The sequence below is a fragment of the Chaetodon trifascialis genome, chromosome 14, assembly GCF_039877785.1.
Source record: "Chaetodon trifascialis isolate fChaTrf1 chromosome 14, fChaTrf1.hap1, whole genome shotgun sequence".
Lineage (NCBI taxonomy): Eukaryota > Metazoa > Chordata > Actinopteri > Chaetodontiformes > Chaetodontidae > Chaetodon > Chaetodon trifascialis.
This window is the reverse complement of record NC_092069.1, coordinates 12095004-12113404: the sequence shown is the minus strand read 5'-3', so window position 1 is coordinate 12113404 and position 18401 is coordinate 12095004. Positions and strand designations below refer to the sequence as shown.

General features: G+C 42.0%; 3 protein-coding genes across 5 annotated transcripts; 2 read left to right on the top strand and 1 right to left on the bottom strand.

The window, feature by feature from the left end:
• Positions 1-1633: 1633 nt before the first annotated feature.
• ppp1r14d (protein phosphatase 1 regulatory inhibitor subunit 14D) lies at positions 1634-9126 on the top strand. Its single transcript, XM_070979561.1, has 4 exons — positions 1634-2206; positions 8244-8324; positions 8664-8696; positions 8852-9126. The coding sequence occupies exons 1-4, from the start codon at positions 2027-2029 to the stop codon at positions 8918-8920; spliced, it is 363 nt and encodes a 120-aa protein (XP_070835662.1). The 5' UTR covers positions 1634-2026; the 3' UTR covers positions 8921-9126.
• zfyve19 (zinc finger, FYVE domain containing 19) lies at positions 9082-13844 on the bottom strand. Its single transcript, XM_070979559.1, has 11 exons — positions 13616-13844; positions 13411-13532; positions 13267-13320; positions 13019-13185; positions 12770-12912; positions 12502-12610; positions 12111-12329; positions 11867-11943; positions 11528-11629; positions 11271-11428; positions 9082-11049 (listed from the first exon to the last, which is right to left on the bottom strand). The coding sequence occupies exons 1-11, from the start codon at positions 13667-13669 to the stop codon at positions 10971-10973; spliced, it is 1284 nt and encodes a 427-aa protein (XP_070835660.1). The 5' UTR covers positions 13670-13844; the 3' UTR covers positions 9082-10970.
• A 37-nt stretch (positions 13845-13881) lies between these two features.
• On the top strand, positions 13882-17841 carry bub1bb (BUB1 mitotic checkpoint serine/threonine kinase Bb). 3 transcript variants are annotated; one of them, XM_070979536.1, is made up of 9 exons: positions 13882-14008; positions 14986-15150; positions 15261-15320; positions 15419-15563; positions 15702-15898; positions 15985-16148; positions 16280-16473; positions 16561-16661; positions 16854-17830. In XM_070979536.1, the coding sequence occupies exons 2-9, from the start codon at positions 15008-15010 to the stop codon at positions 17140-17142; spliced, it is 1293 nt and encodes a 430-aa protein (XP_070835637.1). In that variant the 5' UTR covers positions 13882-14008; positions 14986-15007; the 3' UTR covers positions 17143-17830. The 3 variants fall into 3 exon arrangements, with proteins under 3 accessions (XP_070835637.1, XP_070835638.1, XP_070835639.1); XM_070979537.1 differs by having other exon boundaries at positions 13896-14062; positions 16854-17841; XM_070979538.1 differs by having other exon boundaries at positions 13945-14008; positions 14994-15150.
• The last annotated feature ends 560 nt before the right edge of the window (positions 17842-18401 follow it).

The following is an 18401-nucleotide window of genomic DNA, read 5'->3' as shown; positions in this document are numbered from 1 at the left end:
GGAAAAATAAAGTGTGAATGAAGGGAATTATTTACTGTTAAGATGTCTTAATATCATACCTATTTTTAAAATGTTTAGCAGTAATAGAGATACCTCTGTTTGTGTAGCTCTTTTCAAACAAGGAGCACACAGGGCTTTCTAGTGTGGCGACAGCCAAAAGAAATATCAAATCTGGCAATATGGCAGAGCAAATATATGTAGTGGTCACACTCCAGAAGGTGGCAGTATGATCCCACCTACAGCTCAGGAAGCAGCTGAGGGTGAGCAGTTAATGTAGTTTTTTCTCAAAGCATTGTAAAAGATCCATTTTTGGCTCGTTCTTTCTGACATACAGTATCATCATTAACATGACTTCTTCATTTCAGCTGACAGGACCCCCAACCCTCTGTTCACAACTGTAGTGATGCTGAGCTGATTCATGCGCTGAGTCATCTAATTGCAGTATGTGATGAGTCATGATGCTGCCACTGAAGTTATCAACAGCTAGGTGAAGCAGGAAGTGGTCGCTCAGATTATGCAATGCAGACGGATTGGTTTTGTGATTCAGACTAAATCATTATTCAAGTCACATTTAGCCAGAGGATCAAAGGTGGTTTCCACAAACCCTCCAGCTTCCTGACAACGAGATTATACATCTTTACTCAGTTAAGACAGTTAAGACAGTAGAGGTCAAGCTCATTTCCTGCCTCTGCTTTCCTTTTCTCCCACCTAGAGTGCATGACTTGGCAGGGTTGGAGGTGAGAAGGCCTCACGCAGGCCTCAGTCCACCCCCCCACTCCCCCTTTTTTTCTTGACAACCCGGCGGTGCAGAGCAGCATAAGACGAGATGAATGAATTTGTTTGCCTGGAAAGGTGAGCTGCTGGAGACACTCAATTATTCAGTGTTTGTAACAGACGGTGCATCAGTGGGTGAACACGTGCAGCTACGGCTGATTGATAGCCCCTGCCAAAACAAAAAACTGAACCCCATTATTCATATCGTAATAGGATCTGTGGAAACTCTGCAGCTCTGTTGTCTCTGTTGTCTCAGCTGTCATAATTTGGCACCGGGAGGTACAACTATGAATTTCTGACCTTAGGTTATGTGCCACTGTTGCTATTAGTCCTCACAAACATTGATGGTTTCAAGACTCTTATTTGACATTTGACTTCCAAACAGCCATAAACAGTGCTGCCCTATTCATCCATTATTCATGGGTGCGTAACTGAGGATGCCAATTTGACTTCAAGGCTTATTAAACGTACACCTGATAATGCTTGTTATAAAGGACAAGGCAGCTATCACACTAGAGGAACCCTGGCTCACCTGTCAGGGGGACCCAGCTATTGTTGGACGTGGTTGTGAACACAAGAGCCCTTAGCATGTCAAACCCTTCTGATTTTGTGAGCAGATAAATACTTTGGATACTTTTACTCTGTGAGTATTAAGAAAATACGGCTTGGTATGCAGATGTTTCTGATGGCAAATCATATGAACGGAGAAGAAAGGATAAAAGCACACACTTGTTTCTAAGACGCATTTGCACATTTTCAGCCAGAGTAATATCCCTGACTTGATTGCTGTAGTTGCCATCTTACCCGTACTCACTTTTTATTGCTGTAATTGACCTATGCTCTTCTACCTGCTGTAACATCGAGGGAGAGAGCAAAAAGCAAACACACACGCAAATGCTTGCACAAACTCGCACACACGCACTGAGGCATATCTCATTACCATCCTCCTGATAGTGCAGCCAGTGGGTGTTGCAAGAGGAGGAGGAAGGGAGAGCAAGACAGGGAGAGAGAGAGGACAAGGACAGGCAGAGAACCAGAGCCAGCATTACAGAGAGGGAAAGCAGGAACACTCAACAAGATAGCAGGAGATACGCGTGGGAAAGGCAGCCCACAGGAAAGGCAGAGATAGAGACAGAGCAGGGGGAACCAGTGGGTCTGCCTGTGTGTGTGTGTGTGTGTGTGTGAGAGAGAGAGAGAGAGAGAGAGAGAGAGCTCAGTGTGTTTCCACGGTTCTCCTGAGGCCGTGGCAGTCATGGCGTCAGAGCCCAGCACCCAGTCCAGGGTGATGTTCCAGGCAGTGGACAAAACAGAGGAGCCGGCGCACCGCAAGCTGGGCAAGCTGACAGTCAAATACAACCGCAAGGACCTGCAGAGGAGGCTGGATATCGAGGAGTGGATCGACGGACAGCTGCACCTGCTGTTTGACTGTGAGGTAGGGTAGGACTGGCTCACACAGACACACACATACTGAGGAGGAGGTGAGGGGAAGGAGAAAGGGAGGAACTGGACTGCTCATCTGTGCCTACGGTGCACTATCCATCATGTGTGAGAGATTACAGTGACCTAAAAGAGGAGTGGGTGGGAGACAAGTAGCTTTTGCTTCATGACTGCAATTTTTGGCACACAAGCCCTCATGTGTCATCAACCTGACTGCAGTATCAGCTGTTCGGTGTGCATCGTGGTGTTCTACCACAGTGATTAGATTATTTCTCATAGATCCATTGCCCAGTGTAAGTCATTAGGGAGCATTCGCAAGCATGTTGCAACCCTGCCAACGTAGCACCTAGAGCCCTTTAACATATGGCTAAATTTACAATTAAGGCATTCAAAAGTTGATTTTACACCTCGTGAAGTTGAATAGCTTAGATTCTGCCATCAGTGACATTAGAAGCAAACAAACCTGAGGAAGAACAAAGCACCAAAAGAACATTTCCTTAAACCCAGTAATAAAGTGATAAAGAAGTTGCTGAGAAACAATAAAAAATAAAAGCTATGGCCTGAGATCTATTTGCTGCTTTTTTATGGTGGCACTGTGTCATCGTTTTAGTGTCTGTGTGTGTCCTGTCTCTGTTTGCAGACACATTACTTTAGTGTAGTTATGTATAAACAAGAAGATCCGTAATGTGCAAATGTGTGCTCATTATTTCCAGGGTGTGCCTAATTAATGGCCACATTGCAGAGAGTAATGTTTAATATGTACAGGGGATTATGGCGAGACATCAGGCGGCTCTCTCTGTCTGCCTCTCTCTCTCACACACGCACGCACACGCACACACACACACACACACACACACACACACACACACACACACACACACACAGCAACACAACCTTCATAACTCCACTCCTGTACTGTGGGACACAATCCAATTATGTCAGAGGCTCCATATTGATTTGCTTGGCATTCTCCGAGGGGAAACCATGGCAACAGATGTCTCATCGCCCACATGAGGCGGCAGCGTGGCACAGTGGAATTAGGGGTGTCTGTTTAGGAGCAGGAGCTTCCTAATGACGATGCAGATCAGATGACAACACCGCCTCCGTTTCATGCTGGATACGCTGAGACAAACTGTTTCTCATTTAATTCCCGAACCTCATGGAGACCCTTGGCTGCAGATGGCCTGGAGCCACCTCTCTGTCTGGCATCCCCTTACGCTGCCAGGGAGCCTTTTGCAAGATGGCATGTACTAGTGCTGCACAATGTGAGCATGCATCCACATCTATCTGATCCACCGACTGATATGAACGTTTATTACAGCAAATGTAGTGATAAATAGTTAGCATCTGCAGTTATCTCTACTCATCTGCTTCTACACCAGTAGATAGCAGGGGTTAAGCCTGATCAAACCCTATTTACAGCTGAGTGCAACTATTTCCTTCATCATAATACTTATTTTATGAGCTTTATTCCATTCATATCCCAAGCCCTCGCCCCTGTGGTAATATATGATAATAGGCTCGTAAAGCCGAGGGTGGAATAAATCACATTAGCAGAAACCAGGACATGTTGATAACAAAAACAGATCTGAAGTCTTTCTCTGTGTACTCTTTTGATCGTGTCCCAGAAACATACAATTATTTCACGTTTGCAGGACTCAGACTCACATATTCTGGTACTAACATAATCTAGCATGAAGATAAATGTGCAGCAAACGTGCAGCACAGACAGTGCATGTGCATGTTTCCCAAGTAAGCTGATGATGAGCTCTTGGTCTGATTGATGAGATGAGGATAGATATCAATAAGACTAGAGAGTTCCTCTTCTGTGTAATTTCCCTAAGAATTGTCCCGACCTTGCCATATGAAAATGAAGGCTTTACTCAGTAGTTGAACTGGACTGGATAGTTGCATTAGCTACTTGTGTGGAATTAGTCGTGGCTTGTCCATGTGTACTGGCCAATGTAATGAATATTGCATGGGCTCAGGGGGAAGGCTCTGTTGGTTCTCCGAGTCTTCCACGTGGAAGCATTTACCATCAGTCCCCTGTGTCACCGCCTGAATTATTTATCCGCATCTCTAATTCACACAGTGCTGCCTCGGTCTGGAGTGGCCGCCTTTGTTACGAACTTCACACCTTTTGAGATATGATAAACTAAATGAAAAAGATGTGGAAACACAGCTTTCAGATAGACTTGAAGCTGTTGAGCAATGTTTAAGCTTGTAGTAACTCAGATTTTTTCAATGGCACAAAGTTAATTTCTTCAAGACTTGATGTATTGCAGACTCATCTTTGCCAAAAGATCTAATTTCTATGTAGGAATTGTCCCAGTCTTGTATAATTGGATAACAGTCTTTGGATCTTTGCACTCTGGTAACTTTATGTAACTGTAACTGCCACAACTCACTCAGTGAAGTTAATGAATATTTTGAACTGTGGGCAGCTCGTGCCTCTGACAGGAAAAGGAAAGGGTCTGATACGTTATCCACAAACTGGCAACTTCTCAAAACAGCTGGAATTCCCGGCCATGGTTTCCTTTACGTTATAACAGCAAACGCATAGTATGTGGAATGGAACCACACTATGTTTGATGGTGATGTTTTGTCGCAATATTCTCTCACTTGATAGATAGTGAGTGTCATTCCACATACATGTAAGGAACCTAGCCTTATGTATACAGTGTAGCAAAAAACACATTTTAGGAAACACGCCTATTAGCTCTGTAGTCTAGAGTTAGATGAGAAAATTGGCAACTCACATACAGTATCTGTCTGTTCAATACAAAACTACACCTGCAGCTGGCTAGCTTAGCTTATCATAAAGAGCAGAAACAGAGGGAAACAGCGAGCCCACCTCTGTCAAATGTAACAAAATCCATCTATGAGCACATCTAAAGCTCACCAATTAACATGTTTTATCTCATTTACTAGGAGTTTCCCCCTTTTCACGTTCTATGCTAATCTAAACTGCTGTGTGTAGCTTCATATTTAGTGCACAGATATGAGAGCGTATTTCCCAACATGCTGCTTTAAATGTCAACAGGGTAAAAGCTTAACATGCCGCTAGCTGCCTCATTACACCATCAATATTGAAGACGAGTTAAACAGAACAATAAACAAAGTAAACATGCCAACATGGCACAATAAAACAGGTCACTGAGTCACCAAATTAAAAAGCATCTGTCTTCCACAGCTAGTGAACATCTACAGCTTTTGTTCATGGTAATATGGCTTTTTATCCTATTGTTTCAAAAGTTGATGCATTGACCTAAAGGTGGGACGACAGGATAAGCTCTATAAAGATCAAACAGGTAGAGATCCTTTCATTGGGAGCATGAGCATGTTCAATAAACTTGATAATCTCTCTGTTATCATTTAAAATATACTATGTACTGAGTGGAGATTTTGGCCTGATGGAGGTGATAAGAGTGAAGGTCAATGACTATGGTTCCTCTTCTGGGGAGCTTAAAAAGCACTGAGTGAATATGAAAGTAACTTGCTCAATATACTGTATTTTGTACTGGACTTTGCAGTAAAAATGTTGTCCTGGTGCTGGATAGTCAAGGGCTGACTGATTTGTCAACTTTAGGGCAATTTCAGTAAACTTCATTTACATAGTGCAATCCTAAACAAGGTGTTTGTCTGGAAAAAGATCAAATCAAACATCACTCATGAAGTGCAACAAGACAAGTAACTACAAGCGCTGTTAAGAATTAAATGTAAAATAGAATCAAACATGTAAAAGAGGGATAAAAAAACATGATGATACTGATGAAACTTTGCTGATTCTAAATTACAATTGCAATGGAGATCTGCCTTTCTCGACAAAATCCAACTGCTATTTAGACTGCATCTGTATTGCCTGTCTAAAACTACAATCCTCTGAAAACCAGCCTAATATTCATGAATTCCAGTACAAGTGCCAACATTCATTTTCGCTTCAGTCTATTGCTTTCAACTTCAAAAAGTGCAGCTGAGACACTTCTGCCCGGAGGCCTCATTAAAATGCTATTTTCCTCTGACAATGAAGGTAAATCTCAACAAGCTGAAAATTTGCACTACGTGTATGAAATACTGAGAAGTTACTAGAAGGGTCACGGCACTTCTTCATGATAAATGTACATGTTTCCCTCAGCAATATTCAGCAGTGCTCGTCATTGTGCTGCATTCAGGGGCAGACAGAGGGGATTTAAGCCATAAAGCATATCCCTGTTCATGCGCATCACACATTCATCCTTCACTTACTAAATGCACTGCTCCAGACAGCCATTCTGCAATAAATAGTAATATATTATCGATCCCTGCTCAGTGTAAATAAGTAAGATCAACCCACCATGATTACATACAGCAGTCTATTATAGCAAATATGTTTATCCCCAAAATGTGGAGTTAGATGCCAGCTCCACAACAATCAAGTTAGCAATAATAAATATGTAACATTTGTCTTGACTTTCAAATTTGACGTTAGGTTTAGGCATCAGAACTATTTGGTTAGGTTCAGGACAAGATTATTGTTTGGGCCAAAATAACTTGCTTGAGACAATCAGGTTGATTTCACACGGGAATCAAACCTTGGTCTCCTGATGAAAGTGGTGCATTTTTTCTCCTCTTTATACTCCGTTCATTAGTTTGAAAGCTGAGCTGAGCGTCATGAAAGAATGCAAACATTTGTGTCTCTGTACACAAATGTAATAGATTAATTATTTGTGACTATGTCACTAATTGTATACTGGGTTGATTACTACAGTGCATATGCAGTGACTGTTAAACAGGGCAATAATTAAAAGAAATCTGGACTACTTCATTAACACTAAACATTTGAAGCATTTGGCCTAACAAGATGTAGCACAAAACACAAACCACAAAGCACAACACAACCACCCACAGCCGAGCTGGTACGGCAAAGCCCACACAGCACGGAAGCGTACATCACGGACACGGCCCTGTGTCCTGCAGACATCAGCAGAATACACGGGCGTCCATACTGGCAGCATGTATCAATTAGAGGGGGCACGGGGGACTCTGAAGGTGGGCCCATCTATTCCGCCACTCAGCACTTCCACATTGATTAGCTCTCTCCTCACCCAGAAAGCTGTGAGAGTCCCATCCTCAACAGCCATGAAAACTCCCCAACCAGAAAATATCCCCCTTAAAAAGAGGCCCCACTTGTCAGACGTGAATGTCCGCCTGCTGACTCGAGATATCTTCGTGTTCAGTATCCCTCCATGAGCACTCTTCATCCCCTAAGGTGCGGATAAGGGCTTGTGATATGAACTGATTACTTTGCTATATTGGCATTTTATAACTTGAGACTGACAGCCTTTGTTTCATTAAGAGTAACATTTCAGAAATAAGGGGTTTGTATGGACCTCAAGTTCATAGTTTACAGTCAGTGTTGCCCTTAGGTATTTTAATTCAGGTGTGAACACAATGTGGAACAACTGGAGCTGAGATGAATATATTCTTTAGAAAACATTTCAACTGGAAGTAATCTCTCAGTAATGGCTGAGCTAAATGCTAGCTGGGTAAACCATCCATGAAATCTGATGATGGCATGTGGCAAGGGTGGCCTCCTGGAGCCTTTTTGCCTTCATGCCTCAGTGCTCTTCAGCTTTGCCTATGTGTACAGCACATCATCAATCACATCATTGCTATGAGAAATTATAAAGGGAGACAAAGTGTTTATTCAACAAAACAGCCAACACTATTAACTCAGATGATTGACTATCGATGAAAGCACAGTGTCAACACTTGACAAACAATTTATATGCTATAGTGCGAGGATTTCATTACCGCGCTGCAATGAAATGCCATGTTGCATCATACCCTCGATCACATCTTGGGCTTTCTTTTCCCTCTGAATGACTCCGCTCAATTTGTGGACGGTCTTACCACTGCGAGTGAAAGGATGGCAAGAAACTCACATTATATAACAGCTTTTGTATCATGCAGAAATACACACGTGTGGGCAATATAGTAACAAAGGAACATTGACCTTAGACCTTAAATTTTGTTTCTTGCTGCTTTCACAGGAGGAAGAGATTCCAGAGTTAGAGATTGACATAGATGAACTCCTGGAGCTGACAGACGAGGGGCAGAGAACCCGACTGCAGGTGGGATTGTACAAGTTAATGCATCAACAATTTCACAGCCTTTTCTTTTTGCATTTTTAGCCAACACTCACATTGCGTCTCTCGTTATTTTTTTGCTCATGGAACTGGTACCCAAGTTCTTCAAGCAAAGGTCAACCTGAATCGCAGAAGTCCAGAATTTTAACCTTTTAACGCCTTGTTCCTAGGTGACACCTGGGTACACAGCTAACTATATGCAATGTGGGGTAATCTCTTAACAAGCACTGGGCCCTTGCTGGAATCCAGTGTTGCAATGTTTGCTGTGAAAAAGCAATGTCCAGAGTTGTTAGTGAGCCTTCCTGTGTTTGTGTTCTTTGTTAGGAGTTGTTGCAGGAATGCGGAAAGCCAAAAGAGGTGAGACAAAAAAAGATGTATGAAACTACACACGCGCATATAAAGATTTCAATATTTAACAGGGGAAAAAAGATGACTTGTTTACTGGCACTGTTATCTTGTCTAGTCTATAAAATTCTGAAATAAAAAATCAATGTTCTCCTTCTTCCCTGTAGGATTTTATCAACGGGCTGCTCTACAGGATAAAAGGTCTACGCAAAATGTCAGGTCCCTTGAAGAAATAATCATAGGTCAAATAAAGAATTGAGACAATGTGGAGCCTCTTATCTTCCCATGCGTTAACTCTTTGGATGCCTGTACAGTATGTGCGGTTCACACGTCCGTGGGACTCTCTTCCTGCCCTCTGCCCCCTCCCAGGGTCAGCACCAGTCTAACGCCAGGGTAGTCCAGGTTTTGAATGGAATTTTATTATTATTATTATCATTTCACTTTAATTTATGGACTGCTATAACATTTTGTCTCCCATAAACATACCAACAATGCACATGTGATAAAAGTTGTATTGACTATTACTCAGATGGACTTTTTTTTTTTTTGTGCAAGACTGTACATTTTCGGTTGCCTATTTATGTACATAAAACGTTTTTTTGTTCTGATAACAGTGTTGTATGTCGAAATAAAATTGAACATTTTCAAGACAAAGTTGTTGATGAATTACAAAAAGGAGTTACAGCTGATTTTCAACAATGTGACCAACAGTATAGTATCATCAGGGAATATTCCTTCCATGTATACAAATAAATATTGATATGTCTATTACACACATCAATTTACAGTACCAATTAAACTGTCATGTTACCACGCTTGTTCTTTATTAGTGCTATAAAACACATATTTGCCTTTAAAGAATGATTATGTCCTAAAGTCCAAAAGACAAGACTTTGCTCAAGCACGGCTGTCAGCACATTGTTCCCAGAACACAAGCTTCTGTTTTCTGCCGTAAATTTTTCAACAGAGTGATGGAAACAAAGGAGACATTGACACGTCAAGTCTAAGAGTAAACACAGTGGCAGGAAGGTCCATTAAGTATGCATCCATTATCCTTGTCCATTTCCTGTCTGTGGTGTGTGTCTGACATGGCCAGAAAAGGCAAAACACAGTAAGGCCTCCATACAAACCTTAATGGAACAGGCCCCCAGAGGAGAGTGTAATTATGGTTTCTCCTCAGTTAGCTTGACAGTAATGCACACTGATGAAACTGCACTCTGGCCTTCTCTCTGTCATACACAGGTCTTTGGGCTGAGGGCTCCATTATAGTAATTTGCTTGGTTCGCCCCCCACTTCCACTCTTACTGCTCTGACACAGAAACCATCTATACCGTAACGCTACACTTCTGACACGGCCTGCCAGCCGCGTGATCCAAGGGGGAAAAAAAACCCTTCAGTGTTAAAAATATAACTAAAAAGAAATGCTACGTTCCTTAAATATGTGACAAAGTGCCTAACACTTTTGCATCCTTTATAATGAAATTACACACAAGGACAAGAAAGGCAATACTCGTGTCAGACTTGCAGCCAAACATAGATTACAAGAGTGACTGCGGTGCCTGCCAAGAGAAAACAAAGCCCTCAGTAATCCTTTTATACTGACTCTTCTGTACTTCTTCAGTCCAGAGCTGACAGCAGTCTGGGACTGTACATCATTCCAGATGAGCTCATGATGTGTCTGCGTTCTGAATGTATTGTCAAATTGGGGGGAAAAAAAAAAAGAATCAAATGGCGACAAGTGCAAAGTGCATCTAATTTGAGCCTTTGTTGCATTTGGGAAGTAGGACAAGTGACATAAGAAAAAGGCTTCGAGCTTCTTATCCCGTTGGACAGTTTAAAACTTTTCTGTGTGCAGAAGCTGTGAAGTTTTGCTAGAATACCAACACTGTCTAGTAGCCTCAGGAAGATTTACTTACTCTATTGTTATACATGACAGAAATAATAGATGCTATGTTTTACTTATTATACACATTTTATTTAATTTACATTAAGATTTTCGTCTATCTCTAGTCTGCTTTGCCGTATGTTACCCGTTGTTTTTGATTTGTTCAGCTCATCTTTAAGCACTTACAGAAAGCAGATGCTGCTCTTCCTGTGGTCTACAGGAACATGTTTAGAATCACTTAAAATTAGAGTTCCGGCTTGCTTTAGATAATAGGTAGTGTTTAAATCTTCTGAGATGCTGTTTTATTAACAATATTAGGTCACTTTAGTCTAAAGCAAAAGTCTAACAGTGATGACTGACCAGAGCCTGATAAGGCAAACAACTACAGCACAGTCTCACTATCATGTCTTCCTCTTCCTCTTTGGTGCAGTGTAGTTAGTGGTGCGATGCTCCATCCTGTCATATTTATCATGGCCTTCCCTGGAGAGATAATGGGGAGAGGATTGATAATTCATCACACTAAATACTTTATATTCATGCTGCTTAACAGTATGGCAGCAGCCTGCCTACAATCTATCTGGGCCATGGTATACATTCCAAATCACAGCCTTTGCTCTTGGGCATCAGAACAAAGATTTCCATGCAAAGCTCTACTACAAGATTATTGTTGCGCCTCTTATAATGAACATGTCTTACGCTACCTGAAGCAGCGGTTGCAGTATAGGTCTCCATCACAGGTGTGACAGCGAAGGGTTGCGTCTTGGTTACAGATGCAGCACCATGGGAGCTCTTCATCATCACTGTCTGATAGCTGCCGTGCAACAGCAGCTGGTGAAATCCTGCTCTTAGGTGCTGGAACCTGGGTGTTTAAAACACATCAAACCAACGAGGGATTATGTGTTGATCTCTCTAATAGCTTGAAAATGAATGACTTTGTACTTTGGCTGTTGTTTCATACCGGTTTCTTGGAGGTTTTTTTCTTTTCTGTGTTCTTTGGTCCACTCTGTTCTAAAGGTATGTTGTAGCCACTGGCTTCATCCAAAGCAGCCTCCTCAGAGAGCTGCAACGACAGTCAAAAATACATGAATTTCACAACATGTCCTCCAACTCACATTACAAATGATTGAAATGGCAAAATAGCAGCCCCTTGTGGCCCCCTGAACTGGTCCACCTTAGTTCACGATCATCTTTAAGGGTGTGATATGCACTCAGTAGTAGTAGTTACGTAAGATTAACTACTGTATGTTTCTACATTACAGAGTGAACTATGAACTTTACTTTGCATTAAGCCTCAGACCTGTTTTAACACTCTCATCACAGCTTCTTCCTCAGTCTCCTCGTCACTGTCAGGATGCTGAAAGTCCTCCATAGTAACTAGAAGTGACATGACAAATACAACAACTAAGACATTCACACTTCTGTCATGGCCACACTGTTTACAGCACAAGCTCTTACCATGTTTTCTGACTCTCTGATGTTAAAGCGAAGATAACAGATAGTGTTAAGAAAGCGGTAAACCAAGATCTTTCTCTGTGATATACCTTTGTCTGGGTCTTGCCCCTTCAGCTGTGCCAGCCTCTTGGCCATGTGGAGAACCTGATCCTGGGAATGGTGCTCCTTCCTCAGCTCCTCCATGGCCTCCTCCAGCAGACGGGCCTTTTCAGTCTCCAGCTGCTTGACCGCCTCCTGGTTCTCGTCCAAATTCTCATCCAATGTTCCCCCCTCCCCCTTGTTGAGATCATTCATACGGCCATCTACACCTGCAGAAGGATTAATAGAGTACGTTGCAGCATATTTAGGAAATTCCCACTAGCTAAACAAAGCCACATTTCGGTCAGAAATATGATTGCATAAAACTATGATATGACTGCATTGTTATTATTAACTGTATGTGGAAGAAATCAATGATCAATGGGAGAAGTAACATCTTACTGCATTCAGGATTTGATTGCTGGTTGTCTATGGCAACTTCTTCTGTCATCTGAGTAATCAGATCATTGGCTTGTTCAGTCTGAGTCCTGTTATTTGGAGGCTGGTGCACCTGCACAGATGAGCACACAAGAACATATACTGGTAAGCAATTACAATAAACTATTTCGCAATCATGTCCTTCTAAATAGCCTTAAATTCTTAAAGCTGTCCATGAGTCATACTGTAAGGGCCAAGACGCCACCAACAAGTAGAAAGAGCTTTAGCTCACAGGTGGAGGAGCTTGAGATGGTGGAGGTTGTCCCTGTAGAGCTGCCAGGCGGTCCTCCATCTCTCTTGTAGAAGGCACTGGCTGGCTGGGAGCTTTCAGAGCAGCAAGGCGAGACTCCAGCTCTTTTTCAGACGGGACAGACTCTGAAGAAGAGGTGAAAAGCTTATGATGGCTTTTGTCAAGAGAAAATATGTTATTAGTGTGTCACATTAAATCAGTATAGTAGCTGCTAAAATCTCATTTCATTACTTGGTGTGGTGTCCTCCTTCAGCTTCTGAAGTCTTTCAGCAATAGCCTGATCTTCTTTACTCAGGCCTCTGGTTGGTAGATGGCCTGATTTGATGTTTCTGTTGCCTCCAAGTGCAAGAGGTTGTGTCTGCTGCCCCTGCTGTTTGGCCTCAAATGCAGCGACCCGTCTATGGAAGAAATATGAACTTTAAATATCGTGAAACTGGGTTGACAATGTGTCATTTTTTTCAAGTTTGCCATATACTGACTTCTTATAATTTTCAGGAGGAGACCATTTTCCAGCACTGTTTGGAGATTCCCCTCTAAAAATGAAGACGTGGTGATAAGGAAGAATGTTCATTAATACTGATTAGTAATCACATTCATATTGTTTTGCATGGTTTGACCTTTACCTCGTCAGATTACCATGGCACTGCTTGCAGACCTTCTGCTGGGTGTTGCCACAGCGAGGCACCACAGCACTGAAAGTCAAACAGCTGGAGCAAAAGGAGCGGCCGCAGTTCTTACAACCCAGCTGTGAGGATATTTCATCATAAATTACATTTTACATGTTAATGTATATAGCTGTGTGGTTGATATTAGCCAGCCAGGTCTTACCTCTTTCTTGAAGAGATTGAACTTTGATGCACAACAATAACAACGGTTGTCCATGTCGACACGTGCAGAGAGTCATGAGACAGGCAATTATAATTAACTGATATTGCGCTAGCGGGTAAAAATTAGAAAGAAAAGCTCCATCAATAACAACTATTTGGCAGCGAGCTACCTATTTCAACCTTTCAACGTTGCAATAATCAACACAGGAACCGTCCCGGAAGTTGACGCGTGACGTCAATTTGCGTTTTCCTGTTTCTGATTCCTCCAATCAGCTTTCTTCAAATTCTCTCGCGGCTCTCGTTCAAAACACTGAACCGACCGCTGCGGCGTTGTTGCAACGTTGTAGCTGTAACGTTAATCTTCAGAAAAAGAGACAAAGGAAGTTCGGAAGCGGTAGGAAAAAAACATCGCTTTGTACCTCGTCAGTTTCATTTTCATATCTGACTGGTAAATTCTGATAATATTGCGAACAACGACAAAAAACTATCGAGCTAAAGCTAATGTTAGCTAGCTAGTGTGTTAGCTCCCGACGTCATCCACTCATTAACGTTAGAGAGAAAAAAATCGTTACTAATGTAGCCAGGACACTGCAAACACATGTCCTTCAATGTGTGTAGGATGACGGCTACAATAAATAATAATTTGTTGTGTTGCTACTTGGTATTTAGTCATATTCATATACGATGATGTAGGATCAGTGTCGTTATTATCTAACGTTATTACATGTCCTTACGCTAATATACTGTCACTTGTATTTCCCTGGTATGACATGATTCCCATGGCTTGTTTTCTTTTTCAGTTTGAACATTCGAGCAATAATTTAGACGATGATAACTATTCCGATAAAGTATGGATGATATATCAGACATGAAGGTGTATTAGCTACATAGTGATTAACATCGCTATTTAAACAATGCGATAAAAATCTGAGAGTCAAAGGACAGAATCACACTACAAGATAAGTTGTTAAAGCACAAGAAAAACTATTTGGGCCAGCTGAAAACCGTCTGGTTGAATATTTATGCTACTTCAGAAGTTTCAGATTATATTGAAAGGTTACAAAAAGGTCAAAGGGATCAAATACAAGGCAAAACAATTTAGGGCTGTAGCTGGCAATCATGTTGTTATCAATTAACAGTCCAAAATCCAAGGAAATCTAATTTAAAATTTTAAAATTGAGCACATAATGTTTGGCATGTTTCTTTAATAGTGGCTTAAACAATTAATGCATTGTCAAAATTGGGAGTCAGAGGAAATGAGCCCTTTACCTAAATTATATTCAGTGAACTGATACGTGTGTGTGTGTGTGTGTGTGTGTGTGTGTGTGTGTGTGTGTGTGTGTGTGTGTGTGTGTGTGTGTTGGTCTGTAGGTATCTAGTTTTAATTTCCACAATGGCGGAAGGAGGAGATGTGGAATGGGAGCTAAGCAAAGAAAACATCCAGCCGCTGAGGCGAGGCAGAGCCATATCAGCCTTACATCAGGCACTCAGTCAACAACAGGATGGACTCACCTCTGCCATCAACCAGCAGAGACAGTATGGATGATTTTAAAAACATCGCACAGGTTACACTGATTTCTGCTGAACTCTTCTTTGCAGCACTTTTCACATGATGATGGAGGTTTTGTGGCTTTTTGTTTCTTCAGGGCCTTTGAGTCTGAACTGCGGATGTATGAGGGAGATGACCCACTTGATGTTTGGGATCGGTAAGTCAAACATGTAAACAATAAAGTGTATTCATGCGTGCTGCTCTTAAATCTGAGAGATTTCAGTTTTAACCCTCACATGGTTCTGCCTTTTACAGGTACATTAAGTGGACAGAGCAAACCTTCCCTCAGGGAGGAAAGGAGAGCAATCTTGCCACACTGTTGGAACGAGTCGCAACCAGATTCACAGAGGAAAAGAAATATCACAACGACCCACGCTATGTTGAACTTTGGATCAAATTTGTACGTGCAATGTTATAACCTTTGACTTTGACTCTTTTAGCTACTGTTATTACTGCCGCATTAGTTTGTACTAATCATTAGTTTGTACTAATGCAGTAGTAGTAACACTTGCCCTACATGTGCATTGTGTGTCATTAGGCAGACAACTGCCCCGAGCCCTTGGACATTTACAGGTACATGCAAGCGCAGGAAATAGGAGTGACACAAGCATCCTTCTACATCGCTTGGTCAGAGGAATATGAGAACCAGGGCAACTGTCGCAAAGCAGACCTGGTCTACCAGGAAGGATTCAAGAAATGTGCTGAGCCGCATGATAAGCTCCTGCAGTTTCACAAGTATGGGTTCAGCCAATAAAATTTGAGATATAGTTTAGAATGTAAAATTGTGGCATTGTCACAGTTTTCTGTATTGTTATTTGTAGGGCTTTGCAGGCACGAGTATCCCGGCAGGTGATGATGAATGTGGACCAGGACAATAGTGATGATGAGCCCAAACAACCTGAGAGGGTTTCACTAGCTGACCTCAAACCTAGAGGGAAGAAAAAGGCCATTGCCCCCATCAACAGGTCTGGGACTGCAATCAGAAGTAAGCACATGAATATACAAAATCTGTTGAAATTTTAAGATGATATAACCAGTGCTCCAGCACCTTTGAATATCAGCATCATCATTAAAAAAGGGTGTTTAATTTCAATGTTTGGTGGGTGTTTTGAACAGATATCTCTGGAGGCCTGCAGTCACGTGGTGCCCCGGTCCTCAGCAATGCTTCAAACAGTCGGATGGTGATCTTTGACGAGAACAAGATTCAAAGTGCTGACCTGTCAGAGCCTAAGTTAGAGTCGTGGGTGGCCCCTCCCACTGCCAGAGCAAAGGAGAATGAGATGAAGCCTGAAAGATGGTGTGATGTCAAGGTGTGTGACAAGCAGGTGCTGTGGTAGTTGATCTCATGTATTAAATGCAACCTAGTGATGTCAGTTTGTATTTTGTTTGTACCATAGATGCCCCAGAAGACCAAATTTGGACATACTGTTATGGCCCCACCGCCCCCCAAACCCACCTTTCAACCATTTGTTGAGGAGTCAGACCAGCCTCCAACAATGTAAGTGACAGCTAGAGTTTTATCTTCAGTTCTGATGCATTGCTGAACATTTAATTTGCATCACACGTTCAGGTTTTTGTAAGGAGCACATAATCATATAAACATATTTCAATGTCATATCTAACCTAAGTTTAACCTTCTCTGCTAACAATTTCTTTGATTTGCTTTGGCATCTTCCTTCTATTTCCTCAGGACTCCATGCAAGATCAACCCGGCAGTGAACACAGTTTTATCATCACGTAAGCCCTGCAGAGAGGAAACCCCTCTGAAGAGACTACAGGAGCACCACCAGCAACAGAAGGAAGCCGAGTCAGGAAAACGTCAGGAGCAGAGCATGTACTGTAAGGAGCTGCTGCTCAGCGGCGCCACTGAGTTCTGCTTTGAGGAACTGCGGGCGGAACGCTGCTTCAAAATGATGGCGCAGGAGTCACAGGAAGTCAGAGGCCAGAAGGATCCAGCTAGTGCCAGTGCTTCAAACTGATGAAGACTTCCAGAGTTCTTTTATGTGGATTCTTCACTTTAGACAGGATTTTTCTGCAAGTATCATGTCTTTACTGTTACATGTTGTTTGTTTTCCTGTTGTAAATATTTTGTTCATAGAGATGGAGTTACTCAGAAAGGTGAAAAGACAAAGGGGTTGAGCTTTTTAGAAACCCTATGAACTGAAGTATTTTTAGTTGTGTTTGATTCATGAAAATACAACAGGTGGACCAAATAATAGGAACACCTTTACAGTGTAATCCAGTACAAAATACTGAACTGACAATAGCATGAAGTACACATCCACATAATGTCAACAAACAATATAATCAGCATAGGTTTAGGCATAGGCACAGGATTGTGTCTGTGTTACATGTCTACTCTGTAAATACTGAACACGTTGTCTACCACAGCTTAAGTCTCTTCAGCAGAAATACTACTCACTCTTTGCCCATTTATCCATCTTTCTCAATCCCGCTGTTTTTAAGAACAGCGTCTTTTTTACGTGTGCTGCCTTTTAAAGTTGATTTGCCTTGTTCACAGTTTTTTGAGCAGATGTTTCAGGACAACATATTGGAAAGAAGGCCTCTGAGGTGATTCGACTGGGTTTTATTTCTCAGTTTGAGTGAATTCTTCCTTCAAGTCCATGTATCATTGGTGTTCAATAAACTTGGTAGAATGTCTGAGTGATGATGAGTGGAATTGTTTTCTGTTGTTTTGTGTTGAGGGGATTGTAGTAATGCTCTGTCAGCAGGGACCGTGTGAGGGTATTTGGAGTACTAATGGAGAGCTGCAACACTTTAGTGTAAAAACAGAAACAATCTGCATCATGATTCTAATGAAGTGTCTTAATTTAACTCCTTCACTGATGAGTATTTGTGTGCTTTTTAAAAAATACCAACACTTCCCAGGCATAAGAATTTCATGAGCAAATCATGCTTTCAGCTGGCCCAGATGTTAATCATTGTCCAGGAGAGGTTACCCAGAAGCCGCTGAGTAAAGTGGTGGGACTAAAGCTAATCTGCTGTGATGATGGGATGTACTTCACACAGGCAGTTCGCAGGGCAGACTTTGATGAATGGCTAGAGGATAGTTGGTTGGCTCATTAGCAAGTGAAATCCACCCTTTGCGGTGGGGAGCAGCACAAGCCTCGGTTATCCCCAAGAGGTCACTCTCCCGATGCGCTATGATACAGAGTGTTGCAGCTTTTCCATGAGCGCAGCACACTGGAGGAACAGACTTTAATCTCATATTGGAAAT

What these genes read in the sequence shown, in the direction of transcription:
- ppp1r14d (XM_070979561.1), top strand. Translation starts at nt 2,027, where the DNA reads ATGGCGTCAGAGCCCAGCACCCAGTCCAGGGTGATGTTCCAGGCAGTG. An exon ending in GGCAGAGAACCCGACTGCAG is followed by an intron (nt 8,325 to 8,663) that starts GTGGGATTGTAC and finishes GTTCTTTGTTAG; the next exon opens with GAGTTGTTGCAGGAATGCGG. An exon ending in AATGCGGAAAGCCAAAAGAG is followed by an intron (nt 8,697 to 8,851) that starts GTGAGACAAAAA and finishes TCTTCCCTGTAG; the next exon opens with GATTTTATCAACGGGCTGCT.
- zfyve19 (XM_070979559.1), bottom strand. Translation starts at nt 13,669, where the DNA reads ATGGACAACCGTTGTTATTGTTGTGCATCAAAGTTCAATCTCTTCAAG. An exon ending in TGCCATGGTAATCTGACGAG is followed by an intron (nt 13,321 to 13,410) that starts GTAAAGGTCAAA and finishes CTTCATTTTTAG; the next exon opens with AGGGGAATCTCCAAACAGTG. An exon ending in GCAATCAAATCCTGAATGCA is followed by an intron (nt 12,330 to 12,501) that starts GTAAGATGTTAC and finishes ATCCTTCTGCAG; the next exon opens with GTGTAGATGGCCGTATGAAT.
- bub1bb (XM_070979537.1), top strand. Translation starts at nt 15,008, where the DNA reads ATGGCGGAAGGAGGAGATGTGGAATGGGAGCTAAGCAAAGAAAACATC. An exon ending in TTGAACTTTGGATCAAATTT is followed by an intron (nt 15,564 to 15,701) that starts GTACGTGCAATG and finishes GTGTGTCATTAG; the next exon opens with GCAGACAACTGCCCCGAGCC. An exon ending in GTCTGGGACTGCAATCAGAA is followed by an intron (nt 16,149 to 16,279) that starts GTAAGCACATGA and finishes TGTTTTGAACAG; the next exon opens with ATATCTCTGGAGGCCTGCAG.